Source organism: Convolutriloba macropyga, unplaced genomic scaffold, assembly GCF_964194025.1.
Source record: "Convolutriloba macropyga unplaced genomic scaffold, txConMacr16.3 SCAFFOLD_2173, whole genome shotgun sequence".
NCBI lineage: Eukaryota > Metazoa > Xenacoelomorpha > Acoela > Convolutidae > Convolutriloba > Convolutriloba macropyga.
In genome coordinates this window covers 1-23488 of record NW_027453074.1, presented here as the reverse complement: position 1 = coordinate 23488, position 23488 = coordinate 1, and the positions used below count along the sequence as shown (strand labels likewise).

The 23488-nt window shown below is 35.4% G+C and overlaps 2 protein-coding genes across 2 annotated transcripts; both read left to right on the top strand.

Annotated features, from left to right (window-relative positions):
• The first annotated feature begins 146 nt into the window (after positions 1–146).
• LOC142358039 (uncharacterized) lies at positions 147–10706 on the top strand. Its single transcript, XM_075409513.1, has 3 exons — positions 147–381; positions 7718–7848; positions 8177–10706. The coding sequence occupies exons 1-3, from the start codon at positions 198–200 to the stop codon at positions 10589–10591; spliced, it is 2730 nt and encodes a 909-aa protein (XP_075265628.1). The 5' UTR covers positions 147–197; the 3' UTR covers positions 10592–10706.
• A 7475-nt stretch (positions 10707–18181) lies between these two features.
• LOC142358038 (putative phosphoglycerate kinase) lies at positions 18182–20125 on the top strand. Its single transcript, XM_075409512.1, has 2 exons — positions 18182–18434; positions 18896–20125. The coding sequence occupies exons 1-2, from the start codon at positions 18198–18200 to the stop codon at positions 19910–19912; spliced, it is 1254 nt and encodes a 417-aa protein (XP_075265627.1). The 5' UTR covers positions 18182–18197; the 3' UTR covers positions 19913–20125.
• The last annotated feature ends 3363 nt before the right edge of the window (positions 20126–23488 follow it).

The following is a 23488-nucleotide window of genomic DNA, read 5'->3' as shown; positions in this document are numbered from 1 at the left end:
TATTTGAGCCGTAACTCCGAGGAGTTGAAACCGAGATACAAACTACTTCGCAGCATTCTTGCTCTGATGATGAATACACCACTTGTTGTGTATATGTCATAATGGGGGTCTTCAGTGTCGGATTCTTCGTGCGACTAAATCTTTTAAGGTGCTTGGATTACTTTCAGATGTGATTTTGTGTACTTTCATCCAGTGAGATGGAGAACTGCACTGGAAGTGGAAAGCAGAGAGTTATAGCACTAATTGACATGGACTGCTTCTACGTACAAGTTGAAGAGAGGGATAACCCAAGTTTGAGGGGAAAACCATGCAGTGTGGTACAGTACAAGCCTTTCAGGGGAGGAGGAATCATCGCCATCAACTACGAGGCAAGAGCCAAAGGTCAGAATACAAAATGTTTTGTAAAATTGTCTTTCATTAATTGCTAAACAACAATTTGTGAAGTTCGTTTTAAATTAATTAAGATTCAATAATAGCCGCGTAGCTATATCTAGGCTATTATTGGTTTCATCGGTTTTTCAACAAGCCAAAGAATTGGGATTGTAATCGGGCGCTCATTTTTACGAGCATTGGTGGGGCGTATTTTTAGGACTTGAAAAGACTATATGGTTTTCTTTTGTTTTTTATGAGAGCGAGCGAAAAAACCGGTAGCCCAGGGAGTGAATTGAGTTTGAAAAAGTTGGGAGAAAAGAGGGAGAGGTTAATTTGCTCATTCCTTTAAAACGGAGCAAAAAAGGCAGGTCTGCAAAAGTTTTCGCTGAGAGCGGTAATTTTGTTCACGTACCGCTTTTTGAAGCTGTTCTTGTTTGCTTATAGCTGCGACGCTGTAAGCTGAGCGTATCTATATTGCAGTGCGTCTGAATCTCTTTTTTATTTGACATTTTTTCTAGAATATTTTTGCATTTGCTTGATTTTTCAAGTTACGTTTTTACGCTTGATTTCCTTTTTGCTTGATCTGAATTGAATTTTCCAGAGGCTATTTTGCTGAGTGGTTAAGATCTGTGACTTTTATCCGGGAGATCCTGGGTTCGAACCTCTATTGTCGAAACCTCTATTGTCACAAGTGTCAATATTTTCTTATTGCATCCTTTAGTACTTTTATTGTCAATTGAATTGAACTATAGCGCTCGTTGGCGTTTTTAGTATGAGTTGAATGAAGATTTTTTAGTACAAAGCTGTATTTTCAGAGAATGTGACAAATAATTGTGAAACTTTTTAGAATTGCTTTCCATTTCTTCTAGTTTGTAATCTTTTTTAAAAAAAAATTAGAGATCTCTAAGTTTACTGTTGCATGTCTAATATTGTTTGAGCCATTATATAGTCTCAATTGTATGAAACAAAGTGTTTCATTTTACTTGTTGTATATGAAAAATTAATGAATTTTCGGCACGGTCTCTGGCAATTTTTTTCTTTTATTGGACTTAGATTTTTTATCTGCTCTGCTTTGATGCGTTTAGCCAGTGGATTATATTCATTTGAAAGGCAAATTGCATGACAACAAATGTTCAGGTCAAATTGCTGAAGAAAACTGAAGAGCAGAAAGGAGAAAGTGGTTTTCTGTTCGTGCCTCATTTTTGAGAGAGTTTGAGAATCTAGGTGGCGAACAAATTCGTTAAGTGATGGAATATTCTGTGATGACTTTTGGCGTTTTCAGATCTTTTTTAACTCTAACTCTGTCAGCCGAAGAAGCTTTCAATTATAATATCAGATATCTGTATATTGGGAATTTATGCAAATTTTATAGCTTAAGAATAAATGTTGAGCCATTTTTTGTTTTGTATTTTTAGTCGCTGTTTCCAGATCTGTATCTTTCTACATTTTTTTAATTGTATGTGTCAAGTACGGTGTTTGAATAAGCCAATTGGCGTAATGTTAGTGGATTTAGTGATTGCCGGATTGGGTTAGTCCAAACCAGATGGTCGGAGGAATCTGTATTATCTATGTTTGTGTTTGATTATGTGCATCTGTATCTAAGATAGTCCTGTTAAAAGGAACTTGAGTATCAAAACTGTTGTGCGCAATAATGTTTATTAAGCAACGAGGCGACGGAATCATATCGGTTCAAATCTCGTCTGCGCTTCTCTAAGGTGTTAATAACAGTTTAACATCAAACTAACAGGTTGCATGAAATGAGCAGTTAGAGCCAATTGGTTTAGCTATTTACAGAGACAGTAGATAGATAACATAAAAACATAAGTGTTTATAAGTAAAAGTGATAAGTTTCTTGGTTACTGATGCAGGACTATATTGAATCCTGTATCTCAGTATGGATGTTTTTTTGGTTAAGATTATTGTTTTTAGTGGTTTTGTGATTTTTTTGGTATTAGTCTGCTTTGTTTTCGTTGAATAAAACTGATTAAACTGAGCAGTATTTTAGCCCCCTCTGCTTGTTTTTCATTGTTGTTTGCCCATTTCTTCTAACTTTGTGCCCATGGTTATCTCATTCAGTTGTTAACGTCGAGCAATTTTCTGGGTTTTGTTATTAAATTGAGTTATTTGATTTTCAGAGAGAGAGAGAGAGACTTCGATTTTCCCTGAAAGAATTTTTTGCCTCGTCTCTTATTTGCTGTTTTGAGTCTCTCACCCGCGTTTGGCGAGTCAGCTATCGAGTGGCAACATTGTAAAAGTTTCTTTTTAGAACAATTGGGACGTAGTGCTTGTAGAGAATTTCGTGAAAATTATTAGATTTTGAATTTCTTTTTTTATATGTAACGTTCGCGTTGTTATTAGCTATTATTTGATAGTCGTGGTTTGCACGAAAATTTTGTACATCGCACGATCTATCTTAGGGCAGCAACTTGAGACTTTTTTAGGAAAATTATATATTTTGCTCTGCTTTTTATATCAGATTTTGCTCGAGTCTGATAAGGTATCTTCATGTAAATAGTTTCTTTCCTTTATTGGGTAGTTGGCCTTGGCTGAAGTGAATTTATCTCGAATCGATTCCGGAGTCTTCACGCATTTTTTTTAAATCTGTTCACACTGTTTTCTCGTCTCAACTTTTTTGTCAGTGGGGAAGTCAAATTAGAATGGTAATTTTGGTCATGCTGGTTGTCGTAGTAAAGAGAGCGAAAAACAAAACGAATAGTTTGAAGGCATTAACTTTTTAAATCTGCTTAAATCTTTTTAATTTTGTTTCAGAACATTTTTCGGTTTTTGAAATTTTTTCCACCTGCATTATTTTGAATTGCTTTTAACTGGCTTTGGTGATTCCTATTGAAGTTCATGCACGTGTTCTAATGGTGCTGATTTGCTTTTGGGAGTGCCTCAATAGATTTCAATTGGCTAATGATGTTTATTTATAGCCGCACAGCGATAGCTGGGGCTATTATTGGCCTTCTCTTGATTTTTCGTCGCTATTTTTGTTCGACCATATGACGTCACAACCGCATCAAATCTGCTTTTTGGTGATGCGTTCATGCAATTTCAAATGAAGTGCGTGCTTGACGTTATTTTTTGCTCTTAGTGGAGCGAGTTTTTGCGTGATTAAAAGAGATATGATCAAATGGGTGTGTCACTCTAAAGGAAGGTTATTTGAGAGCAGCTAGGCAGCTAATACTGTTGTTTTTGAGACTGCAGGTTTACAAAGCTATTGCGGCTATTTTTGGCAATCTTCCAGCTATGTTGATTGTTTTATTTTCTCTCCCAAACCTCCAAATTTAGCTGAATTCAACGTTGAAGATTTGATGAAATTTTGATTAATTTTTCATCCAAGTAATTGAATTGTGAAAGCTGAGAATTTACTGATGGAATGGCTGGTTTTACGAGACGAGACGATGCAAGTGATGACGCAAACATTAGCACCCGATTGTCTCATTTTATTGCTTTTCATTTCACCGTGGTGTACAGTGGCCACGAGAGAAGTTGAATTTATGATGAACATCATTGATGACAATGTTAAGTGTGGTAACATGAATTCGTTGTTTTTTTGCGATACTGTAATTGTCGGAGGTACGTTAATAGAACCAGTACATATGTCAAAAGGAATTACTTTTTGTAAAAATATTAATGATTAATAGCCGCCCTCATCTTAGCAGCTCTATTATTGCGCTCCTATTATTTTTTACAATCCAAAGCATTTGGATTGTATTGGTGTGCTGTCTTTTTACGACTCGAAGAGGAATAAAATATTTAATATATTAATATATTTTTTAATCGGTGACTTCTGTATTAGAGAATGTGTTTTAGAGGAAGTCAATTGGCGCACGTGCAAAGAAGTGTTTAGGTTAATCTGCTGAGCAAAAGTCAAGAGTGGAGAGAAAATTTAGAGTTGTTTTCGTTCATGCATTATTCTGCGAGAGAGCGAGAAAATTAAGTGTGAACAAAATTTTCGCTAAGCGAGCGAATTTTTTTTATCGTTTTTTAGTTTATTTTTTATTAATAGCCGCCCTCATCTTCTCAGCCGGCTATTATTGCGCTCGTATTTTTTTTTACTTCGTCAAACTTTTTTTCGCTTTACCATTTTGCCGCTTTTTTGACATTTTGCGTGAAATCTTTTTGACTTCTCTAGGCTAGTTTCTCTCTTCTCTCATTCTGCTAAAACGAATTTGAACATCAGTTGCTAAGCAAAGCAATTCAAAATGAACAGAGTCGGTATAGAAAATTGAACTCAGAAATAGAAACGGGATAAACCCATAAAGCCCAATTTCAGATGCCCGCTATTTGAACGTCGTTCCTATAAGTCTTAGTTACCACCTCTAATGCTTATTGGTGTTGATAGTAGCCCCTGTAGCCTCTCTCTAAGAAACAGAAGTATGTTCAACTACGAAATGCCATCAAAATAAATCGGACTTAAAAAATATTTTTGTACAAAAATCTTTTTTTTTTCAATATATTCTATTCGTTCAATCCCAATCATGTTTATTGGAATCAACGGCGGCTATTTTCCGGCAATCTGCCGGGTATGTTTAGGTAATGGTGTTTGTCTCAACTAACTTAACTGGTATTGATAGGTTTTTAGGCCTTTTTGATCCTCTGAAAAGATATATGATGTAAGGCGCAATTTTAAGCTATTTTCGCGATTTTTCCCTGTTGGATCCTTTTTTTAGTTCTTAAGAAAAAATTAGTGCTTTTCACATTTGCTATAATCTTAGTAATGACTAGTTAGATTGGGTTTATCCCAGGACAGTAGTGCCTATTCAACGAATTCAGTTGATTGTATATTGTTGTTATGGCTTCGATCTTCTATTTCAGGAGAAACATGAGTGTTTTTTGTCTTTTCACGAATTTCGTCGCCCAATATTTCTACAACAATCGGTTCATTTAATTTTTTGCGTCAAATAGTTTTCATGCTGAAAGAATAGTAAAGAGATAATGGTGTTTGTCTCAACTAATTTAACTGGTATTAATAGGTTTGGAGGCCTTTTTGATCCTCTGAAAAGATATATGACGTAAGGCGCAATTTTAAGCTATTTTCGCGATTTTTCCCTGTTGGATCCTTTTTTTAGTTCTTAAGAAAAAATTAGTGCTTTTCACATTTGCTATAATCTTAGTAATGACTGGTTACATTGGGTTTATCCCAGGACAGTAGTGCCTATTCAACGAATTCAGTTGATTGTATATTGTTGTTATGGATTTGATCTTGTATTTCAGGAGAAACATGAGTGTTTTTTGTCTTTTCACGAATTTCGTCGCCCAATATTTCTACAACAATCGGTTCATTTAATTTTTTGCGTCAAATAGTTTTCATGCTGAAAGAATATTCGTTTCCAAACAGTTTCAGTGAATTGCTTTCCATATATTTTGTTTAATTGCTCTCAAAAGTTTGTAGCAATTATATGTCCTATGGTCTTTTTTATTCGATTTTTTTTAAACTGACTGATTTTTCGTCTGACGCGTTTAACTTTTAGTCCTCAAAAACGGGATAAAACCCAGAGAGCTTTAAATGGCTGAGCAACTGTTTTAGAGCCTTACACCTTACCAGTCTCTATGTATGCGATTTTTGAATCTGTGTTGAGGAGACGATTTCATGGTGTGAAAGGCAGTTCTGAATCTTCTTTAAAATTGACCCCTTGACTTCGCTCCACTCACTGCAAAACCAGAACTCCCCCGTCCACCCTCATCCAGCAGGTGGTAGGAGCCCTCTCGTGACATCATTTCTTACTTTGTTGATATGAGTTTTTAGCTCAATTGTGAGACCATTTTTGAACATGTATGATTCACGTCTCTTGAGAAATGAGTTCTGCAATCCTACTTAATCTCAATTGAGAATGCAAACTCTTAAGTGATTTTCTTAAGAGGTCATCCAAACGAGATAGTAAGGCTATTTCGATTGAAAGGCTTTATCATTTTTTGGCGTTAGAAATGTTAGAAGTGTTTGCAAAACTTTTTTGCAAACTTTTTCAATGTTTCGAATCTTTGAACTCTGTTTTTAATTCTGTTTTGAACTCCAATACTAAATTTTGGAATGTATTTGTTTTCTACTTACTTTTTTTTAATTTGTTAAAATCAAGAACTAGTTTTTGATTTGGTTTTTACTTTTTGTCAATAATCTCATTCTAGCATGTTTCATTCTAGCATCCTCTTTACATCTATAGTTTTATTCGCTTTACATTTTTCAGTTGTTAAAAATTTTGACCTTTTTCTTAGATTCTTCGTTTTTTGTTTGGTTTACAATTGATTATTTCATTTATGATGCAGCTCTGAGAGTTTGCTGCAATTCCGTTGAAAACTTTTTATCTGATTATTACTGTCTGTAAGTTTTCTTCAGTCATCAGTTTTTGTTTTAAACGATTTGCCGGCTTTGAGTTTTATTCTGTGTTTTTTTTTGTTGATTAGTTTGGTTTTTGCATTAGTTTGAACTCAATTTTCCATGATATCTTCAACATGAGAAGTATGTTTGATATTTTAAATTGCAGTGACTCCAAAACAGAATATTCAGCGATTTTTAGTCCTATACTTTAGTTTTCGTTTTCTGATGAAAAATTAAGTTTAGTTTATAGGAATATTATCTGCCTTATGCTTTCACGGTTTATCTTTTGGGTCGCACAGCTGATTGAGGAGTTCCCTCTTTATAAGAGTAGTATCATGATTTATTGCTTGACGAGTTTTAGCCCTGTCATTTTTTTTAGCCTAACAGTAGTTGACCATCCTATTTGACCACTTTTAGTCTTTTTATGTCATTGACCACTTTTGTCTTTGACCACTGTTTTTTAAATCTGTTCCATTTTTTGTATTCTTACTGATTGATACCGTAATTTTTTTTAACTTTCTCCAATGATGTCAATGCTGTAATCTTTCCGACGCTTCGATTTCTTCCGGCTATATTTTTTTGTCCGACGCTCATTTTTATTTTGATATTTATTCAAGCAGAACATCTGAATAACTTATCAATCTCGTATTAACAGCAAGCGTTTGTGCGCGTGATATGATTTCTCGTTCTTCCTCCCAAAAGTTGTTAGGTGGTTATTTGCGGTGGACTGATTTTCATTATACGTGACATATGCCTACGTGATATACGTGTAATGAATGCCACTTGTGATAATCATTTTTTTGTCTATAAGATTTGAATAGTTTTCTCAGCGGCATTGATAACTTTCTCCTCATTTCGGTTTCCATTGTAATTTTTCTGCCCGGCAGTGTATTTCACTGCAATATTCAGCAGTCTGCCTGCTATTTTGTGAAATTTTGTTAATTGGGGATTTAATTTTCACCTGATTTTACTGTTTTTCACTTTCATTTTCTATTTTTCCCTATTCACAGCAGTAGCCTTTAACAGGTGTAAAACGTGGAATGATGGGCGAGGATGCTAAGCAAGTGTGTCCTGAAATGGAGACAGTTTTTGTGAAAGAGTCCAGAGGCAAGGCAGACTTGACTAAATACCGCCAAGCGAGTGCTCAAGTCTTCCAGGTACCTAAATTGTGTAGAAATAATGAATCTAAACTGGGTGTGTTTTGAACCCAGTACGCTTTTGAACCCGCATCTCAGAGAGACAAGAACGCGATAAATGGTTTCTTGAAAATTTCTGAAATGCATAACTTTGTACGCCTGAATCTCTGTAGTGTACATCCTGCGTGAAGTGTAGTTTTTTAGTTGAGTGTGTTGCTATTTGCCTCAATATTAACTATTGTATCTTAATTATTTTAATGCTGAAAGGAATTTTCTTAAGCTATTGTGTTGCTCAGTAACCAAAGCTCTTAACATAACGCCAAATTTTCATTGTCAACTTCATGTTTAGGTATTGACGGCAATGTGTCAAAACGTCGAACGTGCATCAATTGATGAAGCGTTTCTCGATTTAACTTCACTTGTTGATAAGCGAATATCAGAATTGACGAAAAATGATAACGATAACTTTGTGTTCAAGCCAGTAAACCAAGAGTTGCTCCCAAATACTTGTGTTATATTTCCTATGTCTGAGACACGAGACCAATGCAATACTGGGTTGATTATTGAATCAGAATGTCTTGAAACAAACAAAGGTTCTTTGGTGGATGATTATGATCTTGAGCCGGTCTCAAATCCAGACCCAGAATCAGACCGCCAGAAAAATCTTATGCCGTTTTTAAATTATGTAAATCAGTATTCTTCTACGGCTAATGCAGAATTCAGATTGGCTCTAGGAGCTCAAATTGTGGAAGATATTCGACGGGCTGTTTATGAGAAAACCGAGTTTAGATGCTCAGCAGGTATTGCGCATAACAAAATACTGGCGAAATTGGCTTGTGGAATAAATAAACCAAATAAGCAAACTATTTTGCCACACATTTCGATTGAATTATATTTCCAATCGTTACCTGTTCACAAGTTGAGGTATTTGGGGGGAAAGTTGGGTGATATTGTTCAGGAAGAATTGGGCTGTGTTCACGTGGGTGATTTGTTGAAATATTCAGAGTCAGTTTTAAGTACTAAATTCGGCGAGAGAAACGGCTTATTTCTCTACAATATTTGCCGTGGAATCAATTTCGAACCAGTTAAACCACGAACAACAGTTAAGTCCATTGGGTGCTCCAAAAATTTCTTGGGAAAAGAATCGATCTGGACTTCGAAGGAAGTGAATCATTGGACGATGCAGCTTTGCCTGGAATTGGAAGAACGTCTTAATGAAGATATGGACTTAAATCAGCGAGTTTTCAAACTTGTGTCTGTGAATTATTCGGTCAAAGGTCGAGGTCAGATAAGCAAAAGATGTCCAATCATAAATTATGATGCCAATAATATGCAAGCTGAGATTATGAAAGTTATTCTTGCGTCTCTTCCGTTCAAATTAGAGCGAAGCTTTGATCGGTTTCCGGACCCTATCATACACCTGGGAACGTACGCTTCAAAAGCTGAAAGTGCTTCGAGGTCAAATATGAGCATCACGAATTTCTTCAATGTGACAAGTGAAAAAACGCAAATAGTATTTTCTAAGCCTACTAGAAAGGACAACGAGAAAGAAACGGGGGCTAAAGTAAAGAAACCAAGAAAATCTGCATTGGATATTTTTCTGGACAGCAAAAGGATTCGAAAACTGCAGCCAGTTATGGATAGAGAGCGAAATTTGTCCGAAGACGTGGAACAAAGTGAATCGAGTCAAACTAAAATGGGAGCTTTGTCGGTTTTTGGAGACATTAATTTGTGTAATGGTGCAATTGGTAGTAATGAAAATAGCAACAGCGAATCGTTAATAGCCGACTCTGATTTAGACAATGAAGTTAATGAAGATTCATTTTCAGAGCCTGAAGTATTGGTTCCCGAGTCACCACCAGAACTCATCCGATCTTGTTCACATCCAGGTGACAAGAGATTATCGAATAGGACGATAGGCCCTGGTTATTCTCCTAGCAAATCTTTAGATCGCTATTTAGTTTCGGAAGATATTGATTTGCTTTCTGGCACCCCTATTGTTAGCAGTGCCAGTAAGTTGTTCGAAGATTTTGACGTTAAAGGAGACAGTCGAAAGGCAAACTCCAAAACGGTATCAAAAGCGCCCAATGATAGTTCAACTTGTTCGAATTGTAATTGTGCCCAAAACGCCGAAAATGATTCTGGACAGAAGTCTAAAACATTATCTTCTATTTTGTTTGATTCAGAGTCCTCTTGCGATTCTGTTATTCATGTAAAGTCACCCCCTGTTGAAAGATCGCTCAGTGCAAAACTAAGTCTTTCAGAGCCGAAAGCGAAAATATCAAATGAAGTGGAAAGCAATCAGAAAGGCAGTTCATCACAGCCGAAAACACCTAAATTGACTTCCCACAATAAACGAAAGCGGCCAAACCAATCGAAAAGTGAACAAAAATCTTCTCGCAGTTTTAAGCAAGCTCCGTTGGTTTTCGGCAATCAAAGTGAGAATACAACCAAAAGATTAAAAGTGACTCAACAAAACAACAGATCTTCAAATGTATTGAATAAAAGTAAATCAAAGTCTTCTGTGTCTGAAATAATTCCGGAATGTTCAACTCAGCAAAATCATGTTTCCATTGAAAGCATGTTTGCCAAGATTGCCACAAAGAGGGCTATTCCAGACGAAATTTTTGAAGTTGTTGAATCAAATTGCGACCTGATGAAGTGTTCGCTGTGTGAGGAGAATGTTTCAATGTTCGAACTCACCACTCACCGAGATTTTCATGTGGCAGAAAATTTGCAGCGACAATTCCAACGGCGCACTTAGTGGTATTTTTGTGTTTAATGAAAACTGTTTGCTACTTAGCAAAGTGAATGCTCGTTTGTGTTAGAACGTTTGTTTTTTTTCAAAGATTAGAATGAATAGATTTTTTGCAATGTCATTGTTTTTCATTGTTCAGTGTAGATATTGTTCAGTTTTGAGTGCTCTGAATTTTAATTTGGCTTTCTTATAGCTTGCTTTGTCAGATACCCGTTCGTTGCATCGTTATATTTTTGAAATCTATCTATTTGGTAGCTGGCTAATTTGGGTACCTTGTAAACGAATCTAGTATTAAAAGAAAGCGAATGTTTGTTGTTTGGTTAGCCAATCTCAATCAACTCAGAGCCGTTTTAATGAAATTTTGTCGAATTAAAATATTGAGACCTCTTGAGGTAATCGTTTGCTTATCGATTACTGGTAATCAACAGATATGTTTGTAGAGTACTTGTTTTAATTTTTCAATGTTTTTAACCAATTCATCACTTCAACCAATTTTGTGACAGCAGCTTTTTCTGTTAAGAAGTTCATCTGCTTAGGGCAAAAAACAACCGTATTTTGAAAAAGTGCATTCTGACTGAGATAATTGTTAAAATATTGCGTTTCCAGTTACATATTGCATCAATTTTATGATTTATTATGAACTTGTGCAATTAAAATAAGCCCGTTTTTAAAATTATCTGAGACTTTTCTGCGGTTTAGCGCGGATGTCAGATGGATCGGATTTGCATTGCTGTTTTTCAAATTTACATTCTCTTTTGTTTGTTAAATATGAAGTCCCTTTGACAGACAATAGGGTAGATGTAAGACAGGGCGTCAAAATCGTGCATATCAATATTGAATGTTTCCTTGATAATTATTTTATCAACATTTTATGCAGGACTTTGTATATATTTCAATACAAGGAAGCTCGGTTATGTGTGTTCGCACATAAAGTTCCGACCCTGCTCATCCACATTTTTGATATAGATGTCTACCAAATGAAGAAGTATTTTTCAAAAAGAAATGTGTATGAACAAAAAGATCGCTTATAAGGCAAATAGCTCAGTGGAGTGAAAAAAAATTCGTAATTAGATTGATGAGATCAGCCATGAGAAAGCAAGTCAAGACGAACAAAAAAATCTAAACAACAATAACAACAAACATTAATTACATCTAAAACTTTCCATTTAAGAAACTTATTAACAAGTCAAATAGCGTCAGGTGAAACTGAAACTAAACAAATTAACTTGTACTTCATTCGAAAAGATATGGAACCACTCCATAATAAGGCTCGGTAACAATTAGACAAAAAAGAACAAAATAACAACAATAAAAAATCAGCTTATTTAAAAAAAAACAATTAGTTTCTAAGTAATGAAAATGATAGCAATTGAAAACATCCAACATGTTTATGGTGACATACGCATCTGTAGGAGGGCATTAAGAGCTGTTATTATTCATTTTTTTTGTGCGGTTACAAAAAGAACAGCAAATAGAGAAGCAAAAATTCAAAACTTGCGAGAAAACGCTGTCGAAGCCGTTCAGCCAGATTTTGCACCACAAAATATGTTCTATTGAGCCTTCTTCGAAAGCCAAGGTGGAATGAGACATCTCAATAATGAAAATAGGAAGCAGGTAGACAAAAAATGAGACAAAACAGCAAAATTGAATAATACTTTTGTATTTTTCGAAAACAATTATTTTTGAAGTCATGAAAGCCATTAGCTGCAAAAAGAAATAATTAAACAGGTTCATATGTTCGTCCAAAGGAAGCACTCGAGACCTGTAATTATTCTGAATATGTCTTGCGTCTACAAAAAGAACGTAAAATATAGAAAAAAATATTAGTTTACGTTTATTGCGAAAAACCCGTGTCGAAGTCAGTATATTTATAAGGAAGTCTTTATAACTTCAGATTTTGAATACATGGACCTTCCCTCAAGGACAATGTTGTCTTATGTGACCTGTAATTAACGCGCCTAGGTAAAAACATGACTAAAAAGAAAAATGCGAAGTTAATCTTTAATTGCTCTCAAACGAAGTTTGCAGCAATTATATTAGTCCTGTCGGTCTTTTTTATTGCGATTTTTCGCTTGACCAATTTTTCGTCTGACGCTTTTGACTTTTCATCCTCGGAAACGGTTTATATAGGTAGCGCCAAGCCGGCAGTAAGTGCTCTTAGAGCCTTAAAGCTCTGTTTCACCTCAAACTGTTTTGGAGACTTATACTTAGTGTAAAGGGTGGTTCTTAGAGGCTGAAGACACCCCCACTGTTGACCCCCACTATTGTCCCAACGCACTCCCCCCCCCGCTGTTGCCCCCTCCTTCCCCATCAGCCCCCCGGCACCCCCCCCCCCCACCTTGGCTAACGGTGCAGCCCTAGGTGTCAAGGAACCTCCTCTAGGGTTTTATAATATGTTACTGCATAGTTTCTAGTAGTAGTAGAATGGTTTCAACAATTAAACATCACGAATTTTAGCATTTTTTTGACAAAACGTGCAATTTTTTCGGTTTTTCGAATTTTTTTATTTGAGTTTTTACAGACCCAGGGTCAGAAACCTCTTTAAGGGTTTAGCAATAAGTCGCTGGAAAATTTTTATTGACCACGGAATAGTTAAACTTTTTATTAGCACAAGTTTTAGCAATTTTCCGATAAAATTTTTAATTTTCAATTTTTTTGAAAATTTTCGTCTTTTTAGGTTTCCAGCCTCAAGAGCCAAAGAACCTCCTGTAGGGTTTGACAATAGGTTATTGTATAGTTTCTAAATGTAATGGAATGTTTTTCAAAATTTCAACATTACGAATTTTAGCATTTTTTTACAGAGCCACTTAGAGTCCTCTAGGGTTTAATTATAGGTTACTTTATAGCTTCTAGATGTAATGGAATGTTTTTCAAGATTTTACTATCAGCAATTTTTAAAAAATATTTGCAACTTTTCAAGTTTTTGAATCTTTTTTTTTATCATTTTCTCTGGCACCAGGGTCCTAGGGACCTCCTGTAAGGTTTGATGAGAAGCTGTCGCATAGTTTTTATTGTTAATGGATATGTTATCAATATTTTAATGACTGCAGCTTTAGCAGTTTTTTTTTATTAAAAAATTGAGTTTTTCAATTTCTTGCGAAATTATTATCATGTTACAGGTTTATGGATTTTTATGAATCAGTGAAACTATTTAAAGCTTATAATAGGTATACTGGATAGTCTCTTGAGACAATGAAAGGGTTTTAAAGATTTGAATATCTGGAATTTCAGCAAGATTTTGTTAAATCTTGCGATTGTTTTAAAAATTGCCGCACCCCCTCCACCGCGCTGTTGCCTCCCCCACACCACTGTTGCCCACTCCCCTCTCTCCATCAGCGCACTGGCCCAAACCGTGGCTACGTTTGAACAACCGATCGATAAAAAACGCAATTTTTGCAATGATATACTAATTTTAACATTTTTTTTCAAGCTTTTAAAAATTTTTGTCTTTCTTTAGTTCTCTCAGCCCTAGCTGTCAAGGAACCTCCTCTAGGGTTTTATAACAGGTTATGGCATAGTTTCTAGTGGCAGTGGAATGGTTTTAACATCACGAATTTTAGCATTTTTTTTTGACAAAATGTGCAAATTTTTTTCAGTTTTTTTGAATTTTTTTGTCAGTTTTTAGGTTTCTTCAACTTCAAGAGCGACATAGTCTCCTCTAGGGTTTGATTATAGGTTAATGCGTAGCTTCTAGATTTAGTGAAAGATTTTTCAAGATTTAAATATTGGCAATTTTTAATAATATTTGCTATTTTTTAATTTTTGCAAATATTTTCAAGTTTTTTGAATCTTTTGGAATTTATCATTTTTTCCAGCACCAGAGTGCTAGGGACCTCATCCAAGGTTGGATGATAAACTGTCGCATGTTTTCTAGAGTTAAACGAGTCATTATCAATATTTTAATGACTCCAGCTTTTGCAATTTTTTGATTTTCTTAAAATTGGCATGTTCCAAGTTTATGGATCTGTATGAGCCAGTGAAACCGTTTAAAGCTGGAAATATAGATACTGAATAGTCTCTTGAGACAATGAATTGGCTTTGAAGATTTTAATATCTTGAATTTTAGCAAGATTTTGTTAAAATTTGCGATTGTTTTTAAAATTTTTGAATATTTTTGTTATTTTGAGTTTAACGATCATTACTGGCCAACGAATCTTTTCAAGTCTTACGGATCGGTTACTTGTTATAACTCCAGAGAGAAAAAAAGTTTTGATCATTTGCACGGCGAAAGCTCGAAGCTTTTTTTAAGTTTTGCAATAATTGGCAAATTTTTAAAATATCAGTTTTTATTTGATTTAATTCCCTTACAATGCTAGAAAAATAAAAGTTGCAGAGTCGAATCAAGGTAAAGCTAGCCTAAAAAACGGTGGCTAGCTACTGACAAGCTCAACCGCTCGCCGGTCGTTTGAGAGCAGTTCGCCCGACGTTAGTTGATTATGTTTTTTTTAAATCTTTGAAAACAATTGTTTTCCAAGTCATGAAAGCGATCAGCTATCTACTCAAATCAGAATATCTGCCCATTTATTCCTCCAAAAAGACACAATGAGATCTGTCATTATCCAGACTAAAAATTTTCATACGACTAAGAAACGTAAAAACTACGGTTAAAAACAAATGTGAAAATTTCAATTAAATTCTTCGTGAAAGGGGTGTCGTAGCCGTTAAAACCATAATCTATGCCTTTAAAGACTTTTATATGTTCAATTGTGTCTTCTTGTGAACCTCGAAAATGTAATATTTGAAGTGTCAATAATGTGATAATGCGACAAAACGAGAAAAAGTGAAAATTGGGCCAATGCCTAAAAATAAAAAAATGAAACCTAGTAGTATCAGAGCCAGAAAACTATAACTTAACGCTTCAAACAGCAAAAAAAGATTAAGTTTCAATTCAGTAGAAAGAAGAGGAAGTAGAAGCTTTCCTTCTTTGCTGATACTACGGTAAAAGTTTACCAAATTAAAAGAAAAATATTGGCAAGTTTCAAGAAGCCATTGTTTATTTAAAAATCAAAAATTTTCAAAAGTCAAAAGGACCATAATATTTCGAGTAAGGAAACTAGATACATTAGTCTTGAACTGCTTAGAAAGCCAATTGGACCTACCTATCTACAGTGAGCTTTGATTTGAACTGTTCTGTTCTTCAATGAACATAAAATAGATCGAGTTTTTTTTACAAAGACCGACCGATCTGAATTATTTTTAGATTGTAACAGTCCAAGATTGGATCAAAACGAGCCTTGTTATTGCTCTTCGCCCATGAAGAACACTCAATTTTTTCGAATGTTTTAGATCTAGATAGTTTGTTACTTAAAAGATCAAAAATAAAAGCTGTGTTTTTGATAATCGTAAAGTTAGCAAAAAACGGCAGACTACTTTCAATGGACCGGAAAGTAGGACTTGTGGCCTTTGTAGTTTACAAAAATTGACCTAATTGTTTTTGACGGTGTGACTAAAGAAGCTTTTTTGGGACACTTTGATGAAAAAGGCTGAGTTTTGAAATTTTTGGCCAAAATTTTAGCCAAAAAAATTAAATCAAAATAGTCAATAATATAAACAGTGTTTTCATATTTTTTTAATCAAAATTGACGAAATTTTATGCAAAATTCAGGAAATATGAATAAAAATAACGCAAATCGGTCTAATATTCACAAAAATTTAAACCACGATAACTCGCTCTAGAGAACTAAATTCAAAAAAATCTTTTTAATTCCATATTCTACGCTGGACGGGCTTTTTAATGATACCACTCAACTATCTACAATGAATATATCGATCGGTCAAAATTGTCTGAACAGGAAAAGCCATTTGAGTATATTGTTCCTCTCCCATCAAGAGGGGTCGGAACAAAACAAAACTGGGATTGTATTGTTATTCTGTCTTTTTTACAATCCGAAGATTTTGAATAGTTTTGATGCTGTCTTCATTAAATTCTAAAGAATTTCGAGTCTTTTGGTTTTCTATCTTTTTCTATGACTCAAAAGGGAATATTAATGGCCCGCTGTTTTAAATTGGTTAAGTGTTAAACACTATGTAGTATCAATGCCGCATTTGAACACTATTTTTTTAGATCAATCTTTGGAACAATCTATTGATCAAAAGAAGAATGTGTTTCGTTTATGCATTACTCTGAGTGAGAGCAAAAAAGTAGGAATACGAAAGAGCAAATTTAATTTTTTGTTCGCGTGCGTCTTTTTCAAAGCAGTTTTTTTTTCATTTTAACTTCAGGTGTATCCGCCCAAATGGTTATTGAAACATTTCTAACAAATAGTTTTACGTATCTCAGTATTTTAGGATACATTAGACTTAAACCTGTAAAAATTTTTTCTAATTAGCAACAACCGTTTTTCATTTTCCCCCGTTTCTTTTGCACTTTTCCTCTGTTTTCTTTTTGTTTATGGTTTGAATTATTTCGTATATGATAAAGAAACTCAATGATTCAAAATAATTGATACCTACAGTAATTGATACCTTCAAAATAATTGATACCTACTTTTGCACTTTTCCTCTGTTTTCTTTTTGTTTATGGTTTGAATTATTTCGTATATGATAAAGAAACTCAATGATTCAAAATAATTGATACCTACAGTAAGTTGAATAATTTTTCGAATTCACGACTTTGAGATTTTAGCAGTTTGTTTGAGAAAATTTTTGACTTTTTGCTTTATTTTTTTTTCAAATTTTTGAACTGGACACTATAATCAGGAAAATAGTGTGCATGGTAAGGTGGATGACGGTGTTAGTAATCAATGTGATCAAATGTTTTTTGTCATCAATAACATCAAATTTTCTGTTTCAGATTTTTTGTTTACTTTGCGCATTTGTTTGCTGAAAAATATTAATGTTTAGTTCATTAGTTCATTCAGTTCGTTGGATTGTAATTCAGGACTTGACTGCGTGTGGGTCAATAGGTAGATTGCAGCTGCGCAAATTGACTTCTGGGGATAGTCTCAATAATTTATAAAAAATTTTATTAATTTTGGGTTTTTGCCTCTGTTTGCTCTTAGGTTAGCCTGCAGGTTAGTTGTCATTTGGATTTGCGCAAGAAAAATGATTCTAAGGACATTTAAGAGTTTTTAATGCTAGTAACTTGTTGATTCAACACATGTCTGCCAAGGACTGTCAGTGTTAGATTTTTCTGTGCCACGCACAGACTTGCGCTGGTGGTCTTGTTAGCTTGTGAAATTGTATAATATGGACATATTTTGGCGTCTTTTCTTACCTAAAGCTGTTGTATAGCTTTTTCCGCTATTATTTGAGGTAGCTTTTTTCCGATATCCTTGAATTGGCATCTTCTCAACCTTGTCAACTGCTGAAGTCCATTTAGCCTTTAACTCCGTTCAACAGCAATTTTAAATTAAAATGCTTGCCATGGTTTCCCTTTGTAGATGTTTCCTCAAAATTGTGTTTCTGAAGTTAATTGGTGCCCTTAATGTGATTGTGCGGTCATATCAAAGCAAAGTAAACAAATTCATATGATCAAAACTGCGGGGACTTGACAAAAAACGTAAAAATTAACATCATGGGATCGAAAGACATTTATTTATGTATTCATTTATTTCTCAAACCATCAACCAATACTGTCATTTGAGTGTTGGGGTATAAGTTGCAGAGAAATATGAGTCTGAATCTGAACAAACTGAGCATTGACAAAGTGTCGGTGGAGGGGAAGCGGGTTGTGATGCGGGTGGACTTCAATGTTCCTCTTAAAGAGGGAAAGGTGACCAACAATCAGAGGATTGTGGCCGCTGTGCCCACCATCAAGTACTGCCTGGACCAAAAAGCCAAGAGTGTGGTGTTGATGAGTCACCTTGGACGGCCCGATGGAAGACCTCAGGATAAATACACTCTCAAGGTATACAAATTTCCTTATTTGAAGCTTTTTCTTAGCAGTGAAAAATATGCTGAATATCGATCGGTCTATGCAAGGTTGACATTTGGTGGTCTAAATGGTTGAAAATAGTCCTTTCAATTATTACGGAACAGTGCTTCTTTTCAGACCAATTTGTCAATTTGTGGTAGAAGCTGAATTCTTTGAACGTTAAGAGCTCAATATGTTCAATTTGGCACCTTGATTCATGCCCCAAAAGTTCCTGAGCTTAAACCACTAAAATAAACTGTTCGATCAAAACAAAGAGACCATGAAAAGCGTGAAACATTTTGAGTTTCAAATTGTTAACTCTACAAATTAAAATTAGATTGTTTGCTGCTTTGCCTGCATTTCATTCTTGTTTGCATTTCATTCTTGTTTGATTTCTGATTGGGGATTTAAATTTCAATGAGTTTATTTAAATCACACTTGATGTTGTATTTCAGGTTGTAGTACCTGAACTGGAGAGTATCCTTGGAACCAAAGTAGAATTCCTCTCCGACTGCGTCGGCGAAGAGGTCGAGAAGTTCTGCGCAGATCCGGCTGCTGGTTCAGTCATTCTGCTTGAGAACGTCCGCTTCCACGTAGAAGAGGAGGGAAAAGGCGTTGACGCCGATGGCAAAAAGATCAAAGCATCCGCCGACGATGTCAAGAAGTTCAGCGAGTCATTGGCGAAACTCGGTGATGTTTACTGCAACGATGCATTTGGAACTGCCCATAGAGCACATGCGTCAATGGTCGGAGTCCAGAAAGAATCCAAAGCTTCAGGGTTTTTGCTCAAAAAAGAGCTCGCTTACTTTGCTAAAGCCCTAGTTGAACCGCAGCTCCCGTTCTTGTGTATTTTGGGCGGGGCTAAAGTGTCGGATAAAATCCAACTTATCACTAACTTATTGGAGAAGTGTAACAAAATGATCATTGGCGGAGGCATGGCGTTCACATTCCTGAAAGTGCGCGATGGAATGCAAATTGGAGGCTCCCTTTACGACGAAGAAGGATCCAAAATTGTCAATGAAATCTTAGAAAAGGCAAAGAGCAAGGGAGTAGAAATTTTTCTGCCTTCTGATTTTGTCACTGGCACTTCGTTGAAGGAAGATAGCGAAGTTGGATCTGCGACAGTAGAATCTGGTATTCCCGACGGCTGGATGGGCTTGGATGTTGGACCAGACTCGATCAAGCAGTTCTCCGATGTAATTGCGAGCGCCAAGACAATAGTTTGGAATGGACCACCTGGTGTCTTTGAAAATGACAAGTTTGCTGCTGGAACTATCGCGGTTATGGACGCTGTCGTCAAGGCAACGGAATCTGGCGCAACTACTATCATTGGCGGTGGTGATACTGCTACCTGCGCAGCGAAATATGGAACTGAAGAAAAAGTGAGCCATGTTAGCACTGGCGGAGGTGCTAGCTTGGAATTGCTGGAAGGGAAAGTTCTTCCAGGAGTTGCAGCCTTGACTGACGCTTAGATCTCGACTCAGTTGATAATATTAACTAATTAGTTTTCACAACAGAGACTTCTATTGTACCAATTCTGCAAATACAACGTGCACATTAGTCAATTGAACTGACCTTGTAGTGATGGGGCATCTTATGGGAGATGTCGAAAGTGGTGAATCTGAAACTAACATAAAGTTTATTGCATTCGAAACTAATCTGTGAAACATATTTTTAGATCCACAGCTCTGTTTTCTTTTGGCCAAGTCCTAGGTTTGACCACTGTTATAGATCCGAGAACAATTATTAGAATTGAGATTGAAAGGTATTAGCGACTAGCGGTTGAAAAGTCTTGTTTTTGTTCTAGTGTATCCTAACTATGAAGGAATTGGCGGCTTCGAAACAACTGGTGGGGCAAATTTTATGCTTTTCATTTTGAGGGCATCGTCTTTTTCATTTGGTCACAGATTGTTTGCTCATCATAAAAAACAGTTAGGCAGGAAAAAAGTTTCTCTAAGAGGTAGATAATTTTTCCTAGGCAGTTTTTCTAATTCAAATCATATTCTTTCAATGAAATCTTTCCACAAGTCTTGTCATATATTCTCAAAGTGTTGCTAGATGGTCATGTTAGGTAGTCAGGTGCATTTTTTTGACAATGTTCTCGATTTTAACTGTTATGGTGAATATGACATTTTTTTTTATCATGGGCCAATATTTTCAGTTTCTGTATCCAAATGGGATCAAGTTTCAGAAAATTTTCTTCTCTGATGCTTTTCGTGCCATTAAAATCCAATTTGTTCCCTCGGAACATCCAATTTGTTCCCTCGGAACGGTATGGTTTACTCTCCTGGTATGGTTTCATAGAGGCATTGAGGCGATCTATTTAGCAAATGCTTTCGTTTGTCTTTAAAGTTTTTCAGCTTTGTTGTTTATTTGATGAAGCACAACGAAGCAATGACTTATCGAAGGTCGTTACTTATTGGTCGTTCTTGTCTTTTGTGTTTGTCTCAGTTTAGAGAGTGTCACCTCCTCAGTGGACGTTTTGTGTACAATTGCTCGTTTTAACCTCTAGAGAAATAGAGTACATTTATTTGAGGTGAGCCTCTAGAGAAAGTACATTTATTTGAGGTGAGCTTTAAATTTTTCTGATGGATTTATTTCAAACATATTGTGAAATTTTTGCTTTTTAAAACTGTGATTCTTTTCTGATATTTTTCATTAATTTTCTGATTTCATAAATCGTCTGGTGTTTCATTGTGTGAAATTGACCCGTTTTTGATAACAATTATTCATTCTCTATTGTGTACCTTGAATCCATTATATTTCCGCAAAGTTGGATTGGTTTTGATTGCGCAAGTAATTAAACGTCCTCGTTTGATAGCTACGTGCTTGCCATTAGTTTTTGCTTAGATTTGTTTCACACAGAGATACTCATATTTTTTTTGCGTCTCATAATTTTGATAATAAATGTTTGAGATTAAATGTAAATGAGGCATGTTTTGAGGCGTTTTAAAAATATGGTAGTTTACACAAAATTTGGTTTGAAAAATATGGCGGTTCTTCTTCATAATCTAGATTTAAAATAAACGTGTACAGATCAATTCAGATATCAGCTCTTCAAAAAGGTTTAGCCTGAGTTTTCTTTGTTTTTGGTTTTTCACCCGATTTTAAGTTTTGAATCAAACAGTTCCGAGAACCTGTTTCTTTATTATAGCTGCAAAGCTGTAAGCTGAGCGGAGCTATATTGCGGTGTCCCTGGTTTTTTACAATTCAAAGAAATTGAATTGTACTGGAGCGCTGTCTTCTAAGATCTCTTCGCACATTTTCATGATTTTTGAAGTCAAAATGGGGTAGTCCACGCCGAAACAGGAAGTGGAGCGAAAAAGCGAGTGATTTCGCGGCGTGCTATTTTTTCGCTCTAATTTTAAAGTAGAGTGAGAAAACGGTGTTTGAACAAAAGATTGCTTTCTCGCTAGTGGTTTTTTGTTCACATGCGGCAATTTCACTTTGATTTTTACTGTTTTTTTTCGATTTTTTGGATTGGATTTTTTTCTAAATGATTTTTTCCAATCCATTCATAGTTCATCTAGTCCTAGTTTTTTGCACCAAAATTTCCATTTCTCGCTAGTGGTTTTTTGTTCAGATGCGGAATTATGACATTGATTTTCTGTTTTTTTTTCGTTTTTTTATCTGATTTTTTTGAAAATGGTTTTCCCAATTCACTCATAGTCTGTTCTAGGACTAGTTTTCTGATTAGTCAATGAAAACTCTTTAAATTGTACGTCAGGACTTGTCCTGCTATGTTTTTTGTTTCGTCGTCTGACGCTCTTTTTCGTTTTACATTTGTTCACACAGCAAAGCTAAAAAATTCAAATTTTCTGAATGACTTCTTCCTAACGGCTTTTGTGCGCGTTACGTCATTTCTCTCTCTCTCTCTCTCTCTCTCTCTCTCTCTCTCTTGCAAAAGGTTTTGCCTGATTATATTTTGATCATACGTGACTTACCTCACTCAATAAAATGACTTTTGCTCTTTAAATCTTAAGTTTAATTTGAATTAAATCCAGGGCAAATGAAGTCATATGTGTAATAAAGGTCCCTAATGAAAGGGCTTATGCTCAATAAATTTTAACAAGCTTCAAAAAACTATTGCTGAATGTTTTTTACATAGCTTTTTGAGTGGCGTCGATACCCTTTTCAACTTATATCTGTATCTGTTTCTATCTCTATTATATGGCACGCAAGTCTATTCTTCGCAGCTATTCCGGCAGTCTGCCGGCTATGTTTTAAGTTATCGCGGAATTGTTCGTAGAGTGATCAGTCAGTTATCTCGATCCGTTTCTTTACTTCAACTCTTTCGTCTAAGCTTTTTTTATGATATGTTGACCCATTTTTATGACTTCTGAAGTTAAATTGGAGTGGTGGTTTTGATCACGCCTTGCCGATTTTTTTGCCGTTATTTATAATAGTTTTCAACTGCCATTCCTACGAAATTCAACGTGCAGTCGTTTAGTTTCTGTAATAAATTGTCTTATGAGGTCCGATTGGAGTCATCATTTTGATCACGCCAATGTAGGCAATGAAGTGAAAAAGGGTGGTTTCGCGGTAAAAGTTGCTGTAATTTTCGAGCAGTGAGAGAATTTTATTCGCATGCAGCAACTTGACATTGATCATCATACATTCTCGTGTTTCTTGATCGGGATTTTGTTCTAATTGGTTTACAAAGTCCATTCTGAGTGATTTCGGGTTCTAGTTTTTTGAGGTTTTGAATGAGCATTGTATGAATTTTGCTCGTTATGTGAAGATCTGTTCTTACTTTTGTTTTTTGATGTCAATCAGAAGGTACAATTAGAGTTTTTTTCGGTCACGCTGAAGTTGTAAAGTGAGAGAAAGTGGGCTTTTTAAGACATCAAACTGCCTATTTCTCCCTCAACTGACTTTAAAGTTGAGGGAGAAAATGGTGTTTCAACAAATTTTTTGTTTTTTTCGGGTCAATTTTTGTCTTGTGATGCAATTTGACTTCTGTTTTGTTGCAATCTAAGAATAAGATTGTATTGGTGCTCTCTCTTTTTTGTACGATGTTTTCAGACATTTTTCCATGACTTTGATCT

Coding starts and splice junctions, on each gene's coding strand:
- LOC142358039 (XM_075409513.1), top strand. CDS start 198: ATGGAGAACTGCACTGGAAGTGGAAAGCAGAGAGTTATAGCACTAATT. Junction 382..7,717: donor CTACGAGGCAAGAGCCAAAG/GTCAGAATACAA, acceptor AGCCTTTAACAG/GTGTAAAACGTGGAATGATG. Junction 7,849..8,176: donor CGAGTGCTCAAGTCTTCCAG/GTACCTAAATTG, acceptor CTTCATGTTTAG/GTATTGACGGCAATGTGTCA.
- LOC142358038 (XM_075409512.1), top strand. CDS start 18,198: ATGAGTCTGAATCTGAACAAACTGAGCATTGACAAAGTGTCGGTGGAG. Junction 18,435..18,895: donor AGGATAAATACACTCTCAAG/GTATACAAATTT, acceptor GTTGTATTTCAG/GTTGTAGTACCTGAACTGGA.